This window comes from Fukomys damarensis, unplaced genomic scaffold, assembly GCF_012274545.1.
Source record: "Fukomys damarensis isolate Sample0158 unplaced genomic scaffold, DMR_v1.0_HiC HiC_scaffold_15, whole genome shotgun sequence".
In the NCBI taxonomy this organism is placed as follows: domain Eukaryota; kingdom Metazoa; phylum Chordata; class Mammalia; order Rodentia; family Bathyergidae; genus Fukomys; species Fukomys damarensis.
In genome coordinates, this window is record NW_022900927.1 from 60299224 (window position 1) to 60318747 (window position 19524).

Consider the following 19524-nt stretch of genomic DNA (forward strand, 5'->3'; position numbering starts at 1 on the left):
AAAGAAATAGTACAAATAGTACTAATTAAAATTTTTATAATTACAAATGCTGCCAAATTTAGAATGAGTTAATTTTACTTTAATAATAAATGTTTAAGGAATGTACAAGTAATGCTTTTTAAATCACTTGACTAGGCTAATATTTGTGCTTTTTATTTTTACATTTGTACCATCTTTTTATTGGAAATTAGAGCTCCCACTTACATAGTTTACCCATCATCTAGCATGACTTTTTTCACATTTTCAAGTTGCTTTAATAAGTTCAGTAGGGTGAAGGTTTTTCAGAGTTCTTAAACTTATTAATCATAAATTTATTAATTTGATTGGACTTTTTATGGTAATTATAGATTTAAGAACATAATTTTAATAACATTTAAAATCTAAGCTTCCTTTTTATTTTACATGAGCCCTAAAAGCATTTGAATTTCTGTAAAGAGTAGTAAATTATTAACAAATACTGAGAAATAAATTCAGTAATTCATGTGAACACAACAGGTTTTTTTCTTTAAAAAGATTCTTATAATGACATTATCAAAATTAGGAAGTGACATCTGGTTATCAGTAAGCATATAGTTACTCTGCAGTATGTGCTGACTTCCCTAGATAACACCAGTTTGAAAAAGGGTTGAATCCCCAAACACAAAGTAACTGAAGACTGTAACGTTCGTACCTAACACCTTCCAAACTGGCTTTGGGGAGCCACCTTTGGAGTCACCACATCCCATGGCATTTTGATTTCCCGGAAGGAGAATCTCCATTCACTGGTAACAGGAACATCAGAAACACAGCCCTCCTCCTCCTGAGCTGTAATCGGAGCTCCGAGGCCCACTCCCGTTAGTCACTTGTCATCGTCTTTATTTGATGAAGAAGTGCATCTTTTTCCAAGTGACACTCTGCAAGAGCCATTTTAGCCTTGGCCAGTTCCTGCTTGAGAGACTCATTCTCTTCCATGAGCTGAAAAGACAAATTTGGAATATAAAAATATTGAATAATTTCCAGGAAATACATTCTATTTTATATAGCACCCAAAGTGTGCCAGTTGGGATAGTAAAAACACCCCACGCCAGTGAGGGTTCACTTAAATTTCAAATTGCTTTGAGAAGCTATTTGGAAATACTGTCACACAATTAAAAATGTTCCTAAGTTTTGATCCAGGGATTCAAACTGCTAGCTTGCATTTTAGTAGTGACTGTTTCGCTATCTTAACTCTCTGTGGCTGACCTCCCACTTCTTTCTAAGCCCCTCTGTCTGGTTTTTATGCTGTATCTTTCTCATGCTTGTCTCTCCAACCAATGTTCCTTTCATCTTTTCTTAAGAATCCTTGGATTTTCATGTTCTATCAGACTTCATAGTTTGTCTTCTCCTTTTTTTTTTGGTACCGATGATCAAACTCAGGACCTTGCGCTCATGAGGCAAGTGGCAGAAGCACTGAGCTAAATCCCGGCCTTCTCTCGTCATCTGAGTCACTCTCTTGGATAATCTTAGCTACTTCCGTGGCTCATCTACTCTGTCATAGAAATTGTGACCTATACACCCTCTCTCCTAAGCTCCAGGCTCATTAGGAATATCCCGTCAGACACGTTCTGGCTGGCCGAGAGGTCTTCCCTTCCCTTTAAAACATATCAAGTATTCTTTCCTCTTAAAGCCATTAATGAGCCATTCATTCCCTAACCCTTAAGTAGAAGTATATAATAAAGCTAAGGATTTTTTACTTAATCGACACATTAAAATACAGATCTTTAATTCCAAAGAGTTCTCAGACTTTAGTCCCAAGTCAACACTTCCTGCCGTATAGATGAGTTAGGTACAGTAGTTGCCTCTACCTCCCCAACCCCATAGCACAGCACACTGTGACCCGACTGCACATGCTTCTCTGTGCCACTAGACTTTAAGTTATTCAGTACACAGAGCCAGTATACTGCTCAATTATATGTATTTCTCATTCAGAAATGTCATCCAATAAATTCCTGATGAACAGATGAATGAATTCATCCTGGGGTTCTATAAGAGTGAATTAAAATTCTGCTGAACATTTTGTTTATAATGACAAAAACAAAAAACAAACCAGAACAAAAACCCAGAAGCAACCTGAATGTTAGCAAATGTTAAGAGGAAGGTTCAGAAATGATAATACAGCCACATCTATATTACTCAGCCATTAAAATTGAATACGAAGCAAATGGAGCGATATGAAAAACTGCTACAATGTTAAGCAAAAAACTATTATATACACCCTTGAATATTAATTTTGAAAAAGTGGAAAAAATCTGGAGAATTAAAAAGAAATTTACAATATTGACAGCACTGCAGGAAGGCAGAAGAAATGAGTGCTTTTGTTTATCTTGCTCAACACCATAAGGAAAGACAGCCTCTAGCACAGTGCACAACAGGTGACTCAATATACTTAATATGAATAAGTAAACACTCAGTTCCATTCCACTGCTGAAGTGGAATCTGCATTAGGTTTCGCGGTACCTGTTCCCTTGTGGTGTCAGAGGTGCACTCAGGAAGGAGCGCTGAGGGAGCCGGCCCCAGGGTCTCTATGCTCGTCTGAGTGGCCTGCTCAACACCGCCATGCCTCCTCCGGTCACACTTTCCACTGGTCAGCAGCTCGGAGTCACTTCCGACATTTTCTCTCAAATGATTTTCAGTGTTAAGCATATGAGAATCTGAACAAACAAATACAACACTCAGATAACATTTCAAAATACTTAAAACGAATTTAAAAATGAGGTTTTTTTTCGTATGAGGACAGTATTATGACAGAGAAACAATTTTGAAAAATCAGTAAAATCAAGGCGGGTGTGGTGGTGCACACACCTGTAATCTCAGCACTCAGGAGGCTGAGGCAGGAGGATAACCATGAGTTTGAACCCAACTTAAACTACATAGTGAGTTTAAGGCCAGTCTGAACTACATAGCAAAATGCTCTCAAAATTTTAAGAAATAAAAACAAAAAAGCAGTAACACCAAAAGATCATTCTTTCAAAAGATTAGAAAAATTGTTAAACTTTTAGTTTAGACTAAGAAAAATGCTAGAATCAGAAAACAGGATACATTCCTGCCAACCTTAGATATAAAAATGGTAATGGTAACAAAGTGATGACTCTATGCTGATAAAACAGATAAAATCCTAGGAAGACAGAAACTACCCAAAAATACCTCAAAAACTTATGAACTGATAGAGAGCTGGCAAGGAGATTTGATTAATAATAATAATAATGATAATAAAACTACCTACAAAAAAGCCCCGGATCCAGACAGCTTCATTGCTGAATTCTGTCAAACATTTAGAAAGGAACACCAGATCTTCCAAAAAACAGAAGAGCAGCACTTCCAAGCTCCTTCTAGGAGCCAGCACTACCCTGACTTCATAGCCAAAGCAATCACAACAAAACTCAGATCAATATGCTTATGAATGGGGACATAAAGACCCTTAACAAAATATTAGCAAATGAACCCACCAACATATAAAAATAGTTACATATCAAGGCCATATTGGATCTATCCCAGATATGCAAGGCTGACTTAACACCAAAAAAATCAGTTAATATAATACTGCACATTATTAAAAACTCCACATTGTCATTTAAATAAATGCAAAAACCTCATGTGACAAAGTCCAATACCTTTTCACGGTAAAATACCAACAAAACAAACAAACAAATAAGAGAATTTCCTCCATCTGAGAAAAAGCATCTATGAGTACCTCACAGTTACTATCGTATTCAAACATTATATTAAATTACATAACACATTTAATGTGGATACTTTTCCTTTTTGCCAAAAATAAAAAAACAAGAAAAGGATATCTGCTCTCACTAGGAATGGTGGCACATGTCTATAATTTTAGCACTAAGGAGGCTGAGACAAGAAGATAGCTATGAGTTTGAAGTCAGCCTGGGCCCCCACAGTGAGTTCAAGGCCAGTCTGAACTACAGAGGGAGATCCTGTCTCAAAATAGAAAAAATAATGATGTCTGCTCTCATCATTTCAACATTCTCTTAGAGATTCTAGCTCTGGCTATGACAACTGCTCAAGAAAAAGAAATAAAAGGTATCTAGACTGGGGACCGGGGATTTAGCTCAGTGATTCCACTGCCTGCCTTGAAAGTACAAGGTCCCAAGTTTGATCCCTGGTACCAAAAACAAAACAAAACAAAAAAAAAGGTATCCAGATTGGAACAAAAGAAGCAAAACTATCTCTATTCATAGATGACGTGATCTTGTACACAGAAAAAAGAACTAAGAATCAACTAGAAAAAACGACTAGACTAATAGAAGAGTTTAGGGTTGCTGGATACAAAATCAGTATACAAAAATAAATTCTATTTCTTTGCTCTTGCAATGAAAAACTTAAAATGAAACAGTGAAAATAATTTCATTTAAAATGTATTTAAGGACTGGGGATTTAACTCAGTGGTTCTACCACCTGTCTCTCAAGCGCAAGGTCCTGAGTTCAATTCCTGGTATTAATTAATTAATTAATTAATTATTTTTTAAAAGAATAGGCTTGAGCCCCTGGATTGATTTCTAGCACTGCTCTCTCTGCCCCCCAAAAAACAACTCAAGAACAGACTTAACAACAGTGAAAAGATTTAACAACTGTAAAAAGAACATCATTGTATATGATCTAAATAGATGGAAAAAATCCTCATCTTCCCATGTCCATGGATTGAATATTGACTATTGATGGCAATATTCCCTCAAATGAATAATGCTTTAATGCAACCTCTATTGGAATGGGGGCTGCTTCTTTGTAGAAATTATCAAGCTGATTCTCAAATTCATATGGAATGGCAAAGGACTATGAATAGTCAAAATAATCTCGAAAGCACACAGGTAAATCTTCACAATCTCAGATTTGGTAATAAATTTCAAAGCAAAAAAAAAAGGCAACAAAAGAGCTAGGTACAGGAGCACATGCCTGTAATCCCAGCGCTTCGGGACCATGCATGTTTCAGTCCCTCTTGGGCAACTTAGCAAGATCCACTCTTAAAAAATATAAATAAAAAATGGGTTAGGACTGCAGCTCAGTAAAAGCCTATAGATTCAATCCCCTGTATTGAAAAGAAGGAGGGCGGGCAGGCAGGCAGGCAGGATGGAAGGGTGGAAAGAAGGGAGGGAGAATTAAACTGGACTTAATTAAAAGTAAAAACCTGTGTGCTTCAAAGGACACCATCAAGAGTGGAGATGCGGTTGTGGCTCAGGGGTAGAAAGCTGGCCTAGCATTCGTGAAGTGCTGGGTTCAATCCCCAGCACTGGGAATAATTTTTTAAAAGTAGAAAGCCCACAGAACAGGAGAAAACATTCACAAACCATGCATTTGATAAGAACTTGCATACAGAACACTTACAGCTCAATAAAAAGATGAACAACTCAAAATAGACAAAAGATGTAAACAGTTCTTCAAAGATACACAAATGGCTGACAAACACATGAAAAGATGCACACAATATTAGCCATCGGGCTTAGCATAAAGCCACAATGATGAATCATTTTATGTCCACTAGGTTGGCTACAATGAAAATGTCAGATAATAACAAGTGTTGGCAAGGATGTGAAAAGCTGGAGTTCTCATGCACTACCAATGGTAAAGCGGTGAGGTCACTGCGTTAAAGTCTGACAGCTCCCCGAATGCTCAAACATGTAATTATCACATGACCCAGCAATTCCACTGCCAGATATATATACCCCTAGAGGAAGGAAAATAGATGTCCACGTAAAACTTTGTGCACGACATGTAAAGGTACAAGATCCCAATGGTAATGAAACTGTATTGTTTGTTTTAAATGTACCAATAAACTTAATGGGGAAAAAAAACTTGTGCACGAATTCTTCTAGCTATATTATCCATGACAGCAAAAAGTAGAAAACATCCAAATGTCTATCAAGTGATGAATGCAGAAACAAAATGTGGCATGTTCATACAAAGAACACTGCTTGGCCACACAAAGTACTGAAGCACTGATACAGGCAATAACTTAAGTGAACCTTAAAATGTTATATTGTACCAAAGAAACCAGTCACAAAAGACCACTTACTGTATGACCCCGTTCATATAAAGCGACCACAATGGGCAAAGTCATACAGAAGAAAGCACACTGGCGGTTGCCTGAGTACCAGTGTGACTGTTGACCTTGATATGTCAACTTCACTGGATTAAGAAACGCCTATCAAATTAGTAGACACACACCTGGGTGTGTCTGGACAGCACGGAGATGTAAAGGTGTAGTCTTGGTCCTATATATGGTCCCTCACCTATGCATCTCTGGTGTTGCTCCCCACTGTACCTCCCAACTACCGTGACCTGAAAACCTTTGCTCCACCACATTCTCCTGCCATGACCTCCTGCCTTCAAGACTACAGACCACGAACTGAATCTCCTGAAACATGAGTTAAATAAAACCACTCCTCCTTTAAACTGAGTGTCCAGGATTGTATCTAACAATGAGAAAGCTGGCTAATATAATCAGGAAAAATGGAGTTGATAGTGCTGGTATAGGGGCTTTTAAGAGTAGTGAAAATGTTCCACAACTGACTGTTGTAACGATTGCACTATGTGTGAGTACACTAAAAACCAGTGAATTACAAGTTAAATGGGTCAATGGTATGTTATGGTATGTGAATTCTATCTCCTAAAGGCTATCATTAAAAAATAATTATAAACATTACTTTTTTGGGTCACATAGAATACTTCAGGGTGCAAGTGAATAGAAGCTCAATTCAACCTTGCTTTCAAAACAGAAAATGTATTTGTTTCATGACAGGAAGACAAGTCATGTGCTAGCTTCAGGCATGGCTGGACCTGGGATACAGATGGTGTCTCTGGAGCATCATTTCAGGGTCTCACTCTCTCCACTGCTCAGGTCCACTTTTTGTTTGGCTCTGTGTTGGCTCAGTCACATGATGATGAAAGTAGACACCAGTGACCTAGACAAAGGAGCTTTACAGGCTGTGACCCTTCCCCTCTCAGTATTCTCGTAAGTTTCAAAAAAGACTCAGAATGCTTGAGTCAGAGGCAGCTGTGGCCGGGTCATCACAGCCCAAGAGCTGAAACCGTCCCACTGCTGTGACAGGGTCATGGGACTGCCGGGTCACTCAAAATCACATGAGACAAGCGAAGGACAGCATGCAAAATTAAATTATACTCAGCGGACAAGTAAAATCTGTTTAATTTTCCCCCTTAAAGAGATGACCAAAAGAGAGCAGCTGAGTTAAATATGAACACCTATAAAACTTTGTTCATACGGTCAACTCACCCTCATGACAGTCACATCAATTTCACTCCCATTATGTACATAAAAACGGAATAGTGGGCCGGGGATTTAGCTCAGCGGTTCGGTGGCCTGCCCTGCAAGCACAAGGACCCAAGTTCAATCCCCGGTATAAAAAACAAAACAAAACAAAACAAAACAAAAAAAGGAATAGTTCTATCTACATGGATAAATACCAGCAAGTTAAGTTTTAGACTGTTCTTGATTTATTTTATTGTAGTGGGCTAAACTCAGAAACTAATTACAATACTGTCATACAATAAGTGAGGGGGTAATGTATAACTAAAAAAAAAAACCCTACAAAAACTGTTTACATAGTGTCCAGAACAGAGTCATATAGGCAGAAAATACATTAGTGGTTGCCTGATATCAGTGTGCGATGCACATCATATTAGTGCACATTCTGCTTGGTGAGGACTGCAAGAGAAACTCAAGCACTATGCCATGGGAAAGCCACAGATGTTTTTTTTTTTCTTCTCTTCTTTCAACCTCAAAACACTAGTAATGCCCCTAAAATATTACTTGACTAATAATTTATAATGTATTTTGCTTTCAAAGTTTTCAAAGAGCAAGATTTTTCTTTTAAATGAAATCTGATATGGGATGCTGATATGAAATAAAAATAAAAACTGGTTTCACTGGCTATAGTGAGGATGACAGACAATCAAAGAGCCACCGTATTCAACCTACCCCTTTCTACCCATAGGCTCTTAATAATAATAAAACTGGCTAAATGATTCTAAAAATCATTTTATTTTAACCACTGAGAGATGGAAAAAATGGAAAGTGAGAGAATGTGAAAAAGGAAGAAAGCAGGTGGAGGGGACAAGAAGAAATGATGTAGAAGAGGAAAGAGGTGGAAAAGAATGAGAAGGGAAGGTAGGAAGAAAGGAAAAGGAAAGCTCATGTGTGGGAAGATACAGAGGAAGAGATAAAGAGGGAGGAAACACTCAATCCAACTGTAAAGAGAGAAGCAGGAAGGCGGGAGGAAAGAGAGGAGGAGATAAAAGAAGAAATGGGGAGGGAGAGGCAGGAAGAAGGAAGTCAGATTTGGGAAGGGCGGAAAAGACATAAGAGACAAGAAGAAGAGAACCACAGTGACTGGAGTCTGTTACTAGAAAGATGGATTTCTTTTCATCATCTGCTTTAAGTTCTTTCAACCACTGTTTCTAAAATTATAAACTTGGATAAGCAAATCCATGCTCCTCGTGGATAAAACACACAGAATCTTTAAAGTACCATATTCTTTTTACCCTAAGATAGGCTCTCTCTCTTACTTTGAAAGCTATTTGATCTTGAACAAGTCACTCAGCCTGTCTAAACTTTAATTTCTTCATTTGCAAAAAGAAAATGGTAAGAACATTTCCCTATCACAAAGAGTTATGGTAAAAATTCACTGGGTTAAAATTTAATGGAAAAGAACTTTAGAAACCAAAAGCCATTATTTAAATATTAGTATTTTTAAATGTTATCACAAATTCTAAGCTCTATTTTTTTGGTGGAAATTAGCAAGCACATTTTAAGATTTACATGGAAATACAAACAACCTATAAAATGATGGCAATCTTTTTTTGTTTTTGGTACTGGGGAATGAACTCAGGTCCTTGCGCCTGCGAGGCAGGCCACCGAACCGCTGAGCTAAATCCCCAGCCCTTTGATGGCAATCTTAAAGAAGAACAAATTAGAGGACTTGTGCTAGTAGATATTTAAGAGACACCATAAGGCTACATAAAGTGCTGCACTGTCATGAGATTAGACGTAGAGGACAAATGAACAAAAGAGAAAAGTCCAAAACTCACCTAGTACCTGCAGTCACTTATAATGGACAAAAGGCTACAGTGTGCAGTAGAATGGAAAGTCTTTTTTAGTTACTTTCTAAAAATGGAGTATAACTGACAAAATATTTTCAAGGTGTAAGTTTTGAGGTATATACACAGTGACTGATTACTACAACCAATCTAATTAACTATCCATCAATACACACAGTTATATCATCAGTTCTTCATTTCCTACATATTTTATAATAGCACAGGTCAAAAAATACTTCCAAACACAAAGAAAAATGTGCTCAGCATTTCACTCCCAGAGACACATTAAAATTCAATATCATTCTGATGATTTCTTGATATCCCCATGCAGAAATGCATTTTTAAGTAAATCACTGGCAGTGTAATGTACCTGCAGTCACTTATAATGGACAAAAGGCTACAGTGTGCAGTAGAATGGAAAGTCTTTTTTGGTTACTTTCTAAAAATGGAGTATAACTGACAAAATATTTTCAAGGTGTAAATTTTGAGGTATATACACAGTGACTGATTACTACAACCAATCTAATTAACTATCCATCAATACACACAGTTATATCATCAGTTCTTCATTTCCTACATATTTTATAATAGCACAGGTCAAAAAATACTTCCAAACACAAAGAAAAATGTGCTCAGCATTTCACTCCCAGAGACACATTAAAATTCAATATCATTCTGATGATTTCTTGATATCCCTGTGCAGAAATGCATTTTTAAGTAAATCACTGGCAGTGTAACATATACTATCTTGTACCCTGCTGTTTCATTTAGTGGACCTTTTCATTTAATGAACACCTTCTCATCTCAATAAGTTAATGTCAACTTTTCTTTTTTTTTTTTGGCACTGGGGATCAAACTCCAGTCCTTGTGCTGTGAGTCAAGCGGTGGAACCACTGAGCTAAATCCCCAGCCCTAATGTCGACGTTTTTATTAGTACCATGGTAGATGTTCACAATAGACTCTAAGAGAGCTCTGCTTATTCAAAAAGAAGCCAGGACACATAGATATTCTTCTGAGTTAATAAGTTTTATACCATATTTTTGGATTCATGATTAAAACATCATATTTCAAGTTAGGAAGAAAAAAAATGATTCTAAGAACGTGTTGCTAAGGGAAACAGCTATTTATCACAGATCTTTAAAAATGTAATGTACACAAATATATATTGATATAAATACGCAATGCCCCTTTCCCTCCAAATGCTTCTGATTAAAGATCAAAGCTAGAAGAGCCAGAGTTCCTGAGGGCAGTAGCCAGAGCCTCAGTAAGCTGAGTGTTAAGACTGCTCAGAGCAGGCTACAGCTGTTAAAGGGAATTAGTAGACGGCTCTGTATTTACACATATGCATGTATTTCTTTTTCTCCTAAGTTATCAATGTAGATCTTTACAAATGTAATGTACACAAATATATATTGATATAAATATGCAATGCCCCTTTCCCTCCAAATGCTTCTGATTAAAGATCAAAGCTAGAAGGGCCAGAGTTCCTGAGGGCGGTAGCCAGAGCCTCAGTAAGCTGAGTGTTAAGACTGCTCAGAGCAGGCTACAGCTGTTAAAGGGAATTAGTAGACGGCTCTGTATTTACACATATGCATGTATTTCTTTTTCTCCTAAGTTATCAATGTACCTAATTAGTTGTACTTCACTGAAGCAAGAGAGAAATTGGAGCATATCTTTGTTATTTTCTTTTCTTCCATTTTTTATTTTTTATTATTTATTTATTTATTTATTTTTTGGTACTAGGGATTGAACTCTGCCCTTGAGCTTATGAGGCAGGCAGCGGAACCACTGAGCCAAATCCCCAGCCCATATCTTTGTTATTTTCTAAAAAGTTATTTGAAGTTTCTCCTTAAAGTCTTTACAGAAAAACTAGGAACTCTTTTTAAGACTTTCCCAAGGAAGTGTGAAGAACTGTGATAAGCAGAGGAGAAAAAAAGAATATATGGACCTATTTTTAAATGATCGGTTTTATTTAATCACATCTAAAGCAGCTGCAAGTATAGCTTAGAATACATTAAGTGAAAAGGGGAAGGAGTGAAAAGATATTAGGTAAGCTGCCATTATCACCACCAACAAACGCCTAAAGCTAATTTTTGAAATAGGTATTAATGAGATTATTTTGAGTGCTCTTGCTTCCTAAATAAAATTTACTTCAAGGGGGAAAAGGGCATAGCTTGAAATTTTGCAACTGTTTGAGACCATTCAATTCATTCCCAACATGTCCTTCTAAATTCTAGAAGCAAATAAAATTGCTGTTATTTATACAACTTGACATATTAGCTTGAGCCATATTTACAATACACTAACTTATCAGCTATATATGTGCAGTATACTAGGCTATGTGTTTCGTTCCACAGACCAGACCCTGATGCCACACCATATGAAAAATAACATATCACAATCTGCTTCACAACACTGCTTTTAAGGAACACATAGATTAAAATATGCAATCCCCACATAAAGTTGACATCATTATGTGTAAAGTTGGTCATTCTTTCCAGTCTCAATGGAAAACTACTTTAAAATAAATTATCTTGGATACTGTGCAGCACCAATAACCTGAAGAATATAACAAATGCCCATTGTACCACTGAGTTTGTAACTTTTTGCTGAGCTGGGGATCAAACTCAGGGGTGTCCTACCAACGCGCTTTTTCCCCACCCTTTATTCTGAGATAGGGTCTCACTAAATGGCCCAGGCAAGACTTGAACTTAGGAATGTATCGCCTCAGCATCCCACACAGCAGAGATTTCAGACATGCACCATATTGTCACTGGGTTTTAAAAGGGACACTCACTATTTATGAGCTAAATTAAATGTCAAAGGCAAATCCAAATTGAACTTCTCGTCATATAAATACGTAACTGCTGTATCACTAGTTGGCTTTCGTCTGCTCGATATATCAAGTAGAGTCAATTACTGATGAAATAGTGTTTGACTACACTATCTACCATAGATTTTTTTAAATGTGGAGAAAAAAACTAGGGAAGAAACTTGATTTTCACTTTAGTTTTTACTCACCAAAATGATGCTTAATTCTGTTTTTCTCAAAACGTGGACAAAAAATGGGTATTATAAACATATGACTTAAATAGTTGTTTTAGCAAATAGTAATTATTTAGCAAGTCAGACACTAAGACTGTGATGTAAGAAATATCAAGACTTATTTAGAATGATAGCATTTTAGAACAGGGAAGTGTATTAAGAATAATCAAATCTTAATTCTTTGCCAACAATTCTCAGGATTACTTCAGTATAAACAGAAGTTTTCTTCTGCAGCACTGTGTCAATGACAAACTTTATTACACTGAAAGTAGAGAAGTGACGTGAATAAACTCTATGATTTGGAACCTGTTGAAATTTTCTTTGAGACTCAGTAAGTTTCATGTGTATTTAAAATTTCCTGTTTTTAAATCTAAAGGTAAGGAGATCTCTCTTTAGAAAATGGTTAAGCATGCTATTAAAATTCTCCACAATAACTTTGTTTTATGAATACGTAGTCTGAGGGGAAGGTAAAAGTCTCTAAACATGATGTCAGTATGATGAGTCCATTCATTTTTATTTCAAACAAGTTTCTTTATATTTGCACAGTTATGCTATTAGACTGTAAAATCTTATGAAAGAGCAGCTAACTGGATGTTTCTTATAATATGAAATCTGCCTGTCCATTTTATACTTTCAGCTTTAAATTCAATTTCACCTAACACTTATTTCCTTTCTATTAGTATTTGTCTTGTTTGTCTGTATATGTGTACATATATGTGTGAATGTGGGTATATATATACATTTTTAAATTTTTTTTAACACCACCCAATTTTCATTGTTTCTGTATCATTTTGTTCTGAAAAACTATCTTCTATGCAGCACATACATCTGGAATCTTTTTTTTAAAACTCCGCCTTAGTGCCACTGTCTTTTAACAAGAGAATTTAAACCATACATATATATTCTAATGACTATTTCTAACATCTAATTTAATGTTTTGTATTTACCCTGCTTTCTTCTTATGCCTTTCTTTTCATTTATCTTTTATTGAATTGATTGGATATTTTTGATCCAGTTTTTCCCATCTCCGGGTGATTCAAAGTTATTATTTTGGGTCATCTAAGGCTGCAGTGTATGTGATGTTATCACATACTATTTAAGCTTACATTGTTATAAGCAAAGTCTAGTGTTACCTTCTCCAGCTCCCAAAAAGACAGAAACTTTAGCATAATTTTACTCCCTATCCTTCCCCCTCTTTTTACTGCAACCTCTCCTGCTGACATCTGGAATTTTAGTTGCATATTTTAAGAAAATTGTATTCTTATACATTATTTAGACTTCAATACAAGTTTTACTGGTTTTACTTATTGCTGTTCCTTACTGATTTTTCATTTTGACTAAGTCATTCTCTGCATTTTAAAAAATTTACCTTTATTGTACCTTAAAATAAAAGCTTAGATCTGGGCATGGTAGTACCAGTCTATAGTCCTAGCACTCAGGATTCTGTGGCAGAAGGATTGCCACAAGTTAGAAGCCACCCTGGTCTACATAGTGAGTTCAAGGCCAGCCTGACTGAACTACATAGAGGTACCCTAATAATAATAATAAAGCTGATAAATAAGCAAATGAATGAATTAATGAATGCAAGGCTAGGTTCAGTTTATTTTCACACAGAGCTCTGAAGACATTAACTATCTTTTAGCATCTGTTGTCACTGGTAGGATGTCTGCTGCAAATTTATTGTTCCTAATCATAATGGTTTTTGTAGGCTGTCTGTGCCATTTGTTTGGGCTATCCATCATTTGCATAGTTTTCTGTGTTTGACAAATTTCATACTTTTTACATTTTGTAGAGAGTAAAAATTGCTTCCTTCAGTAAATGTTGGGGAGAACTAGTTATTCAATTTCCCAGATTACTTTCCATGGACCTAACCTAGCTGATGGCTGTTAGACTGCATTCACCCTACATTTTCCTCAGATACCAATGACGAGAAAAGGGAGGGAAAAGTGGTAAATTCCTTCTCATTCTGGAGTCAGTAGCATGACAGCAAGGTGAAAGGTCAAGTTCCTGGTACGAAAGTAGAAACAGCGTAGGCTGCAATAGTTATACTAAAGCTGAATTTGCAAAGCAGTAGCAGCAGTAGTGTGAACAGTAAAACCTACTGTCCAGGGCAAACAGCAGCTTTCTCCATCGCCTGCTGTGGTATGGGGTGTGGGTCTGGTTTCCCAGATCTCTCATGGCTCTAAAAGTAGACTTTAAAAATATCCCCAAATATACCTCACGCATTCTCAGTGTAAAATCCAATGGTTTTCATTATACCCACAGAATGGTGCAACTGTCACCGTAACCACTTAACGTCTGCATCACCCCAGCACCCTCACACCCACTTGCAGTGTCTTTCCATGCCCACCCAGTCTCATCCCCCTTGGAGCTAGGATAGCACTACTCTACGTTCTGTTTCTATAAATATGCCTCTCCTGGACATTTCACATAAACGGATTCATAACTCTCTTGTCCTTGTGTGACTGTTTTTCAGTTAGCATAATGTTTTCAAAGTTATCTGTGTTGTAAAATGTACCACTCTATCATTTTTTTAGATGAATCTCTCATGTTTTGCTTATATTCACTGCATGACGACATTTGGGTTGTTTCTATGTCAGAGCTATTTCTTGTACAAGTTTTTCTTGGGTATGTACTTAAGAGTGGAATTGCTGACGTGGATGTTCCTGAGTAGCTAAGTGTGCACCTCTGTGTCCGACTCATACATATTTTATTGCCATAAACTGAAAGTGTCCCTCATCATCTATTACTGCATATATACAAAAATACAAAGTAAATAACGAGTAAAAGGAAACAGTCAGCACATAGATAATTTAACTTCAAAGTTGAAGACATTTGCTTAAATTATTTTTCATATACCTCTGATATGAAACGAGCCATCGTCATTTCTCTCTACCACGAGACGATCAATATGCACAGTTACAGGAGTTGTTTCAAGAGACACTGTACCGCTCCGGGGACTGTCATCCTACAGAAGAGACACAGTATTGCAATGTTCTTATTAATGTAAATGATGAATTAAAATAATCCTTCAAAATCAACATCACCTCAGCCAGTTATTTTTAATGAGTTAGAGATACTGTATATCTATACGTTTTTTAGGTGCTACAGCAAGACTCCCTGATCTACTCTGACATTTCCTAACTTGTAGGAAGGGTCTCTATCACCCATCATAAAGACTGCTAGATCTGTTTTAACGAATGTTGGTACAGGATGTGTTATGGAGAAGGCAGTCTTAGACATGAGTCAAAACTGAGGTAGGCAGGGTGAACATTAATAATATGAAAATAAAAAATTATCATTTAACATACTTTCAAATTTATTTTTGTGTTAGAAACTTGTATCTTCATTGGGATTACTGTTGCAACAGTTTCATCTTCCAGAAAATGTTGAATATTCATAAGAGAAGACGTAAGAAACTCAGTGCTAAAGTTTTCTATATGGCACTGTAGAAATCCATTCTTTTCTGCAAGCAAAGAGTGTATAACAGCACTGGGCCCACTTTCAAACCTCAGTGAAATCTCGGGAGAGGATTTGGAATGAATTACAGATTTCCGATCAGAACCTAGGGAAAATGAACATAAAAATCATAACTCTGTAGTGCTACTCAGAAAGTATTATTTATGACTAGTGTTGACTTTTCTATTTTTCATAATAGTGAAGAGCATGTCATGATACAACTAATATGATACACACGGTAGATACTTAAGACTGTGTTGGAGTGAGTATCTATCTAGGCAACTGTAACAGAATGGGCGACTGTCATACACTGTCATGGTGTTTCAGTGCCTGGCCATTTACTTCTCAAGGAGCAACCAAAGGCAGGATTTGTACCTTCCTGAGTAAATGGGCCCTTAAATAATGGAAAAGTAAACAGAGAAGAGCTCAGTAAAATGTTTCTATTAGAAGAAAATGTAAGACTGAAATTACTGCAAAGATATATATGTGATTATATATAAAATAAGATATGTATATATAGCTCACATTTATCTATGTCTTGGCCTTGTTCCTAAAAAGAATCTGAGATGGCTTACAGAGCTATAAATACTCAAGCTTAAAAAGAAAATGTTAAATTTCAACAAAGTTCTCACAGACTAACTTTTAAAAAGTTACCAGTGGAACTACTAAAGGAAATTACTTGTGAATTGACACAGTTACTATTTTGCTTACTTATTTTATGCTGCCTAGCTCCAAATAAATAGGAAACAATATGTACAGGGTATAATCAAATAAAAATAGTAAACACAGAAAACAAAGGTGAGAATAGATGGTAAAGTTAATGACCCACAATACATTAAACTTCTGTGTTAAAGGTAGAACAAAAACAAGCTTCCTAGCAACAAAGAGAAAAGGATGACGAGGTTCATAATTCATAGAACTCATGAGGAAAAAGCAAACCAGTGGTTTTGGAAAGGAAAGTCATTTCTGTTTCTCAGATATGAAAGTTAATTATCCTACAAGTCCTTCCAAGAAGACCCCACTAATTAAATTCAGGATGGAAAGAGTTTTTACTTTCCCTCAGCATGATGTGAACAATCTCACTGAGGACAAATGCATACTTATTTGCAAGGCAGGGGTTGCCAAAAAGTAAAAATATGTATATTTATGTATCTAGGAGAGGTCTAAAGTGGAGAGTTATTGTTAACATTTTTACTTCAGATACAAAAAATACATTTAATTAATGTTAGTACTTTTAATTAACATTTATAATTAATACAGAAAATATATCAAATATAATTCTGAATTCTTAAATATTTAAAACCTCAGATATTTTATTTAAAAAGGTAAACGAAACAGCTGGTAATGGTAGTTCTTCACTGTATCAAGAAAAATAAGCATTATCTTGTTGATGCAGTAATAAAAGAAATCAGCAGGTAAGAAAGGGGGCCCACACCTGTAATCCTAGTATTTGGGAGGCTGAGGTAGGACAACTACAAATCTAAGCCAGACCAGACAACTTTGCAAGACCCTTTCTCAAAATAAAAAAAATTTTAAAGGGCTGACAATGGATGTAGCTCAGTGTGAAGGCTCTGGGTTCAATCCCCAGTACTATTCCCCCCAAAACATATCCTGAAGCAGAGATAAAACAAAAACCTTATAGGTTAAAAATAATCCCTTCTCCCTAGTATTCCTGACACCATGGAACTACTGTGCCGCGTATCTCAGCTCCGGAAGATGGGGGTGTCAGTGAGCAGAACCACGGGCGCCACAGTCCTGAGCTCGAATGCGACTGCACTAGAGGTGGGGCCTGGTCCAGCTGTTTGGTTCCAGCGAGGAAAAGGCGACTAATATATCATCCGGTTTGAGGAATCCATGACCCACAGATAACAGAAAAAAACCAAATTTGCAATACTGTCAGAGTGGTAACACTGTATGCAAACTGCTGCTTAACCACCATGTTTAATATGCTTACTGTCTGACATGTCCAAGCTAAAAAACTAATTGTTTTTCCTTTCTTTTTATTCCCTTCCCCCTGCCTCCCTCCTTTTCCTCTTCTTTATTCTTCAAGGGAAACCCAACTGAGCAGGATGTGCTGGTGTATATAAATGTGGTGGTGTATATAAATGTGGTGGTGTATATAAATGTACATTCTAAACCAGACATGGCGGCACACGCCTGTAATCCCAGCACTCCAGAGGCTGAGGCAGGAGGATCACTGTGAGTTCGAGACCAGCCCGGGCTACATAGTGAGTTCTGGGTCAGTCTCAGCTATATAGTGAGACCCTGTCTCAGAAAAAGCAAACAAACAAAAAACCCCAACTGCAACAGTTGAGAAAAAGTAAGGTATTAGCACTGACTATACAACCCCACATAACAGGCATCCCAAAATAATTTGTTTGGTTAGATATAAAATGAAACAAACTAATAGGACATGATATTAAGTGAGCTATAAATGATTTTAAAAGAATATTATGCAACTGGAAATAATATTGAGTGTACAATCTGAAAAGTGTTAAGAATGGATGTAGAACAAGGTCTAGGTTCGGAAATTTTGTTTCAAATTAATTTTGGGGTTTTTTTCCACTATGAAACTTTCCTAGATAAAAACTTAGCTTCCTCCATTTTGCATGGTTTTAGAATTTACACTTAATATAAAAATTCCTGAATTTCTTTTTTTTTTAAGCAGATATACTGTAAATTGCAAGGCCTAACACAGAAAAAAGCCAATACCCAATTGTTTTCCTACGATGTTGGCTTATAGACTCACAGGATTTTTATGTGCAATTCCCAGAACCGAGGTGATAGCATAATTCTGTTATCGAGCAAGACTGTATTTATTTCAACATATTATGGATCAGATATGGAATTTTGTGTATTTCCCAATAAAAATATGATAGCTGAATGTTTTTCTTAGTTGTAGTTTTCTTTTAACCAATTTATATCAAAGACAAGACTATTGATTAGTCATATATATATATAAAAAAACAAGTTTAAATCATATTAAAGTATTTTGTGTGGAAAGTAGTTTAAAAAATAACTTACCAATTGGACGATTACAAAGATAATGCCGAAGACTGATATTGCCTAATTGGTCTGGCACCACCTGGTTCACCTGAAGACAGATTTCTGTATCTTCTCCTTGAATATCGATTTCTCCATTAACACCAGTAATTTTAAACACCACGACTGACATCTATTATTGATCATATAAATAAGATTAGTGTACCAAGTAATTACATTTAAGAAATAATAAATGACCATTCATTTCTAAAAGTACAACTGTGTTTCATCAAACTAGAAATATACATATGACCTACACAACAAGTAGTCACATTGTACAGGTTGAATATAACCTTTTTTTGTTTTTTTTTTTTTTTTTGGTACCAGGGATCAAACTCAGGTCCTTGCACTTGCGAGGCAGTCACCAGAACCTCTGAGCTAAATCCCTGGCTTAAATGATGTCACTTGTTTTTTGTTTTTTTTTTGTACCGGGGATCGAACTCAGGTCCTTGCGCTTGCAAGGCAGGCGGTGGCACCACTGAGCTAAATCCCTAGCCCGAATAGAACCTAATTTTAAAATAAAAAACCTGAAACTTTTTGGTTTTTTTTTTTTTGGTACCAGGAATTGAACTTGGGACCTAGTGTTTCTGAGGTAGGTGGTGGCACCACTGAGCTCAATCCCCAGCTCCGAAAAACCTGACACTTTTTTGAGTGACAACATGATGCCACATGTGGAAAATTCTGCACTGTGAAACTCTGGCTCAAACATAAATTATTTTGTTTTGTTTTGTTTTGTCTCATTTTTGTTTTGGACTGGGGACGGGGATCGAACTTGGCCCCTGCACCTGCAAGGCAGGTGGCAGAACCACTGAGCCAATTCCTCAGCTCTCATTTTGTTTTTTGGTATCAGGGATCGAACTCAGGACCTTGTGCTTGCAGGGCAGGCAGTGGAAC

At 36.5% G+C, this 19524-nt stretch overlaps 1 protein-coding gene across 1 annotated transcript in view; it reads right to left on the bottom strand.

The window, feature by feature from the left end:
- Positions 1–252: 252 nt before the first annotated feature.
- The window catches only part of Uhrf1bp1l (UHRF1 binding protein 1 like), a 90953-nt gene continuing 71681 nt past the window's right edge, over positions 253–19524 (bottom strand). Inside the window, exons 18-22 of the mRNA XM_010631405.2 lie at positions 18613–18763; positions 15441–15694; positions 14989–15097; positions 2476–2669; positions 253–954 (exon numbers count right to left, since the gene is read on the bottom strand). Of these exons, the coding sequence (XP_010629707.2) occupies positions 835–954; positions 2476–2669; positions 14989–15097; positions 15441–15694; positions 18613–18763 (828 nt within the window). The 3' untranslated portion in view covers positions 253–834. The remainder of the gene's footprint in view (positions 955–2475; positions 2670–14988; positions 15098–15440; positions 15695–18612; positions 18764–19524) is intronic.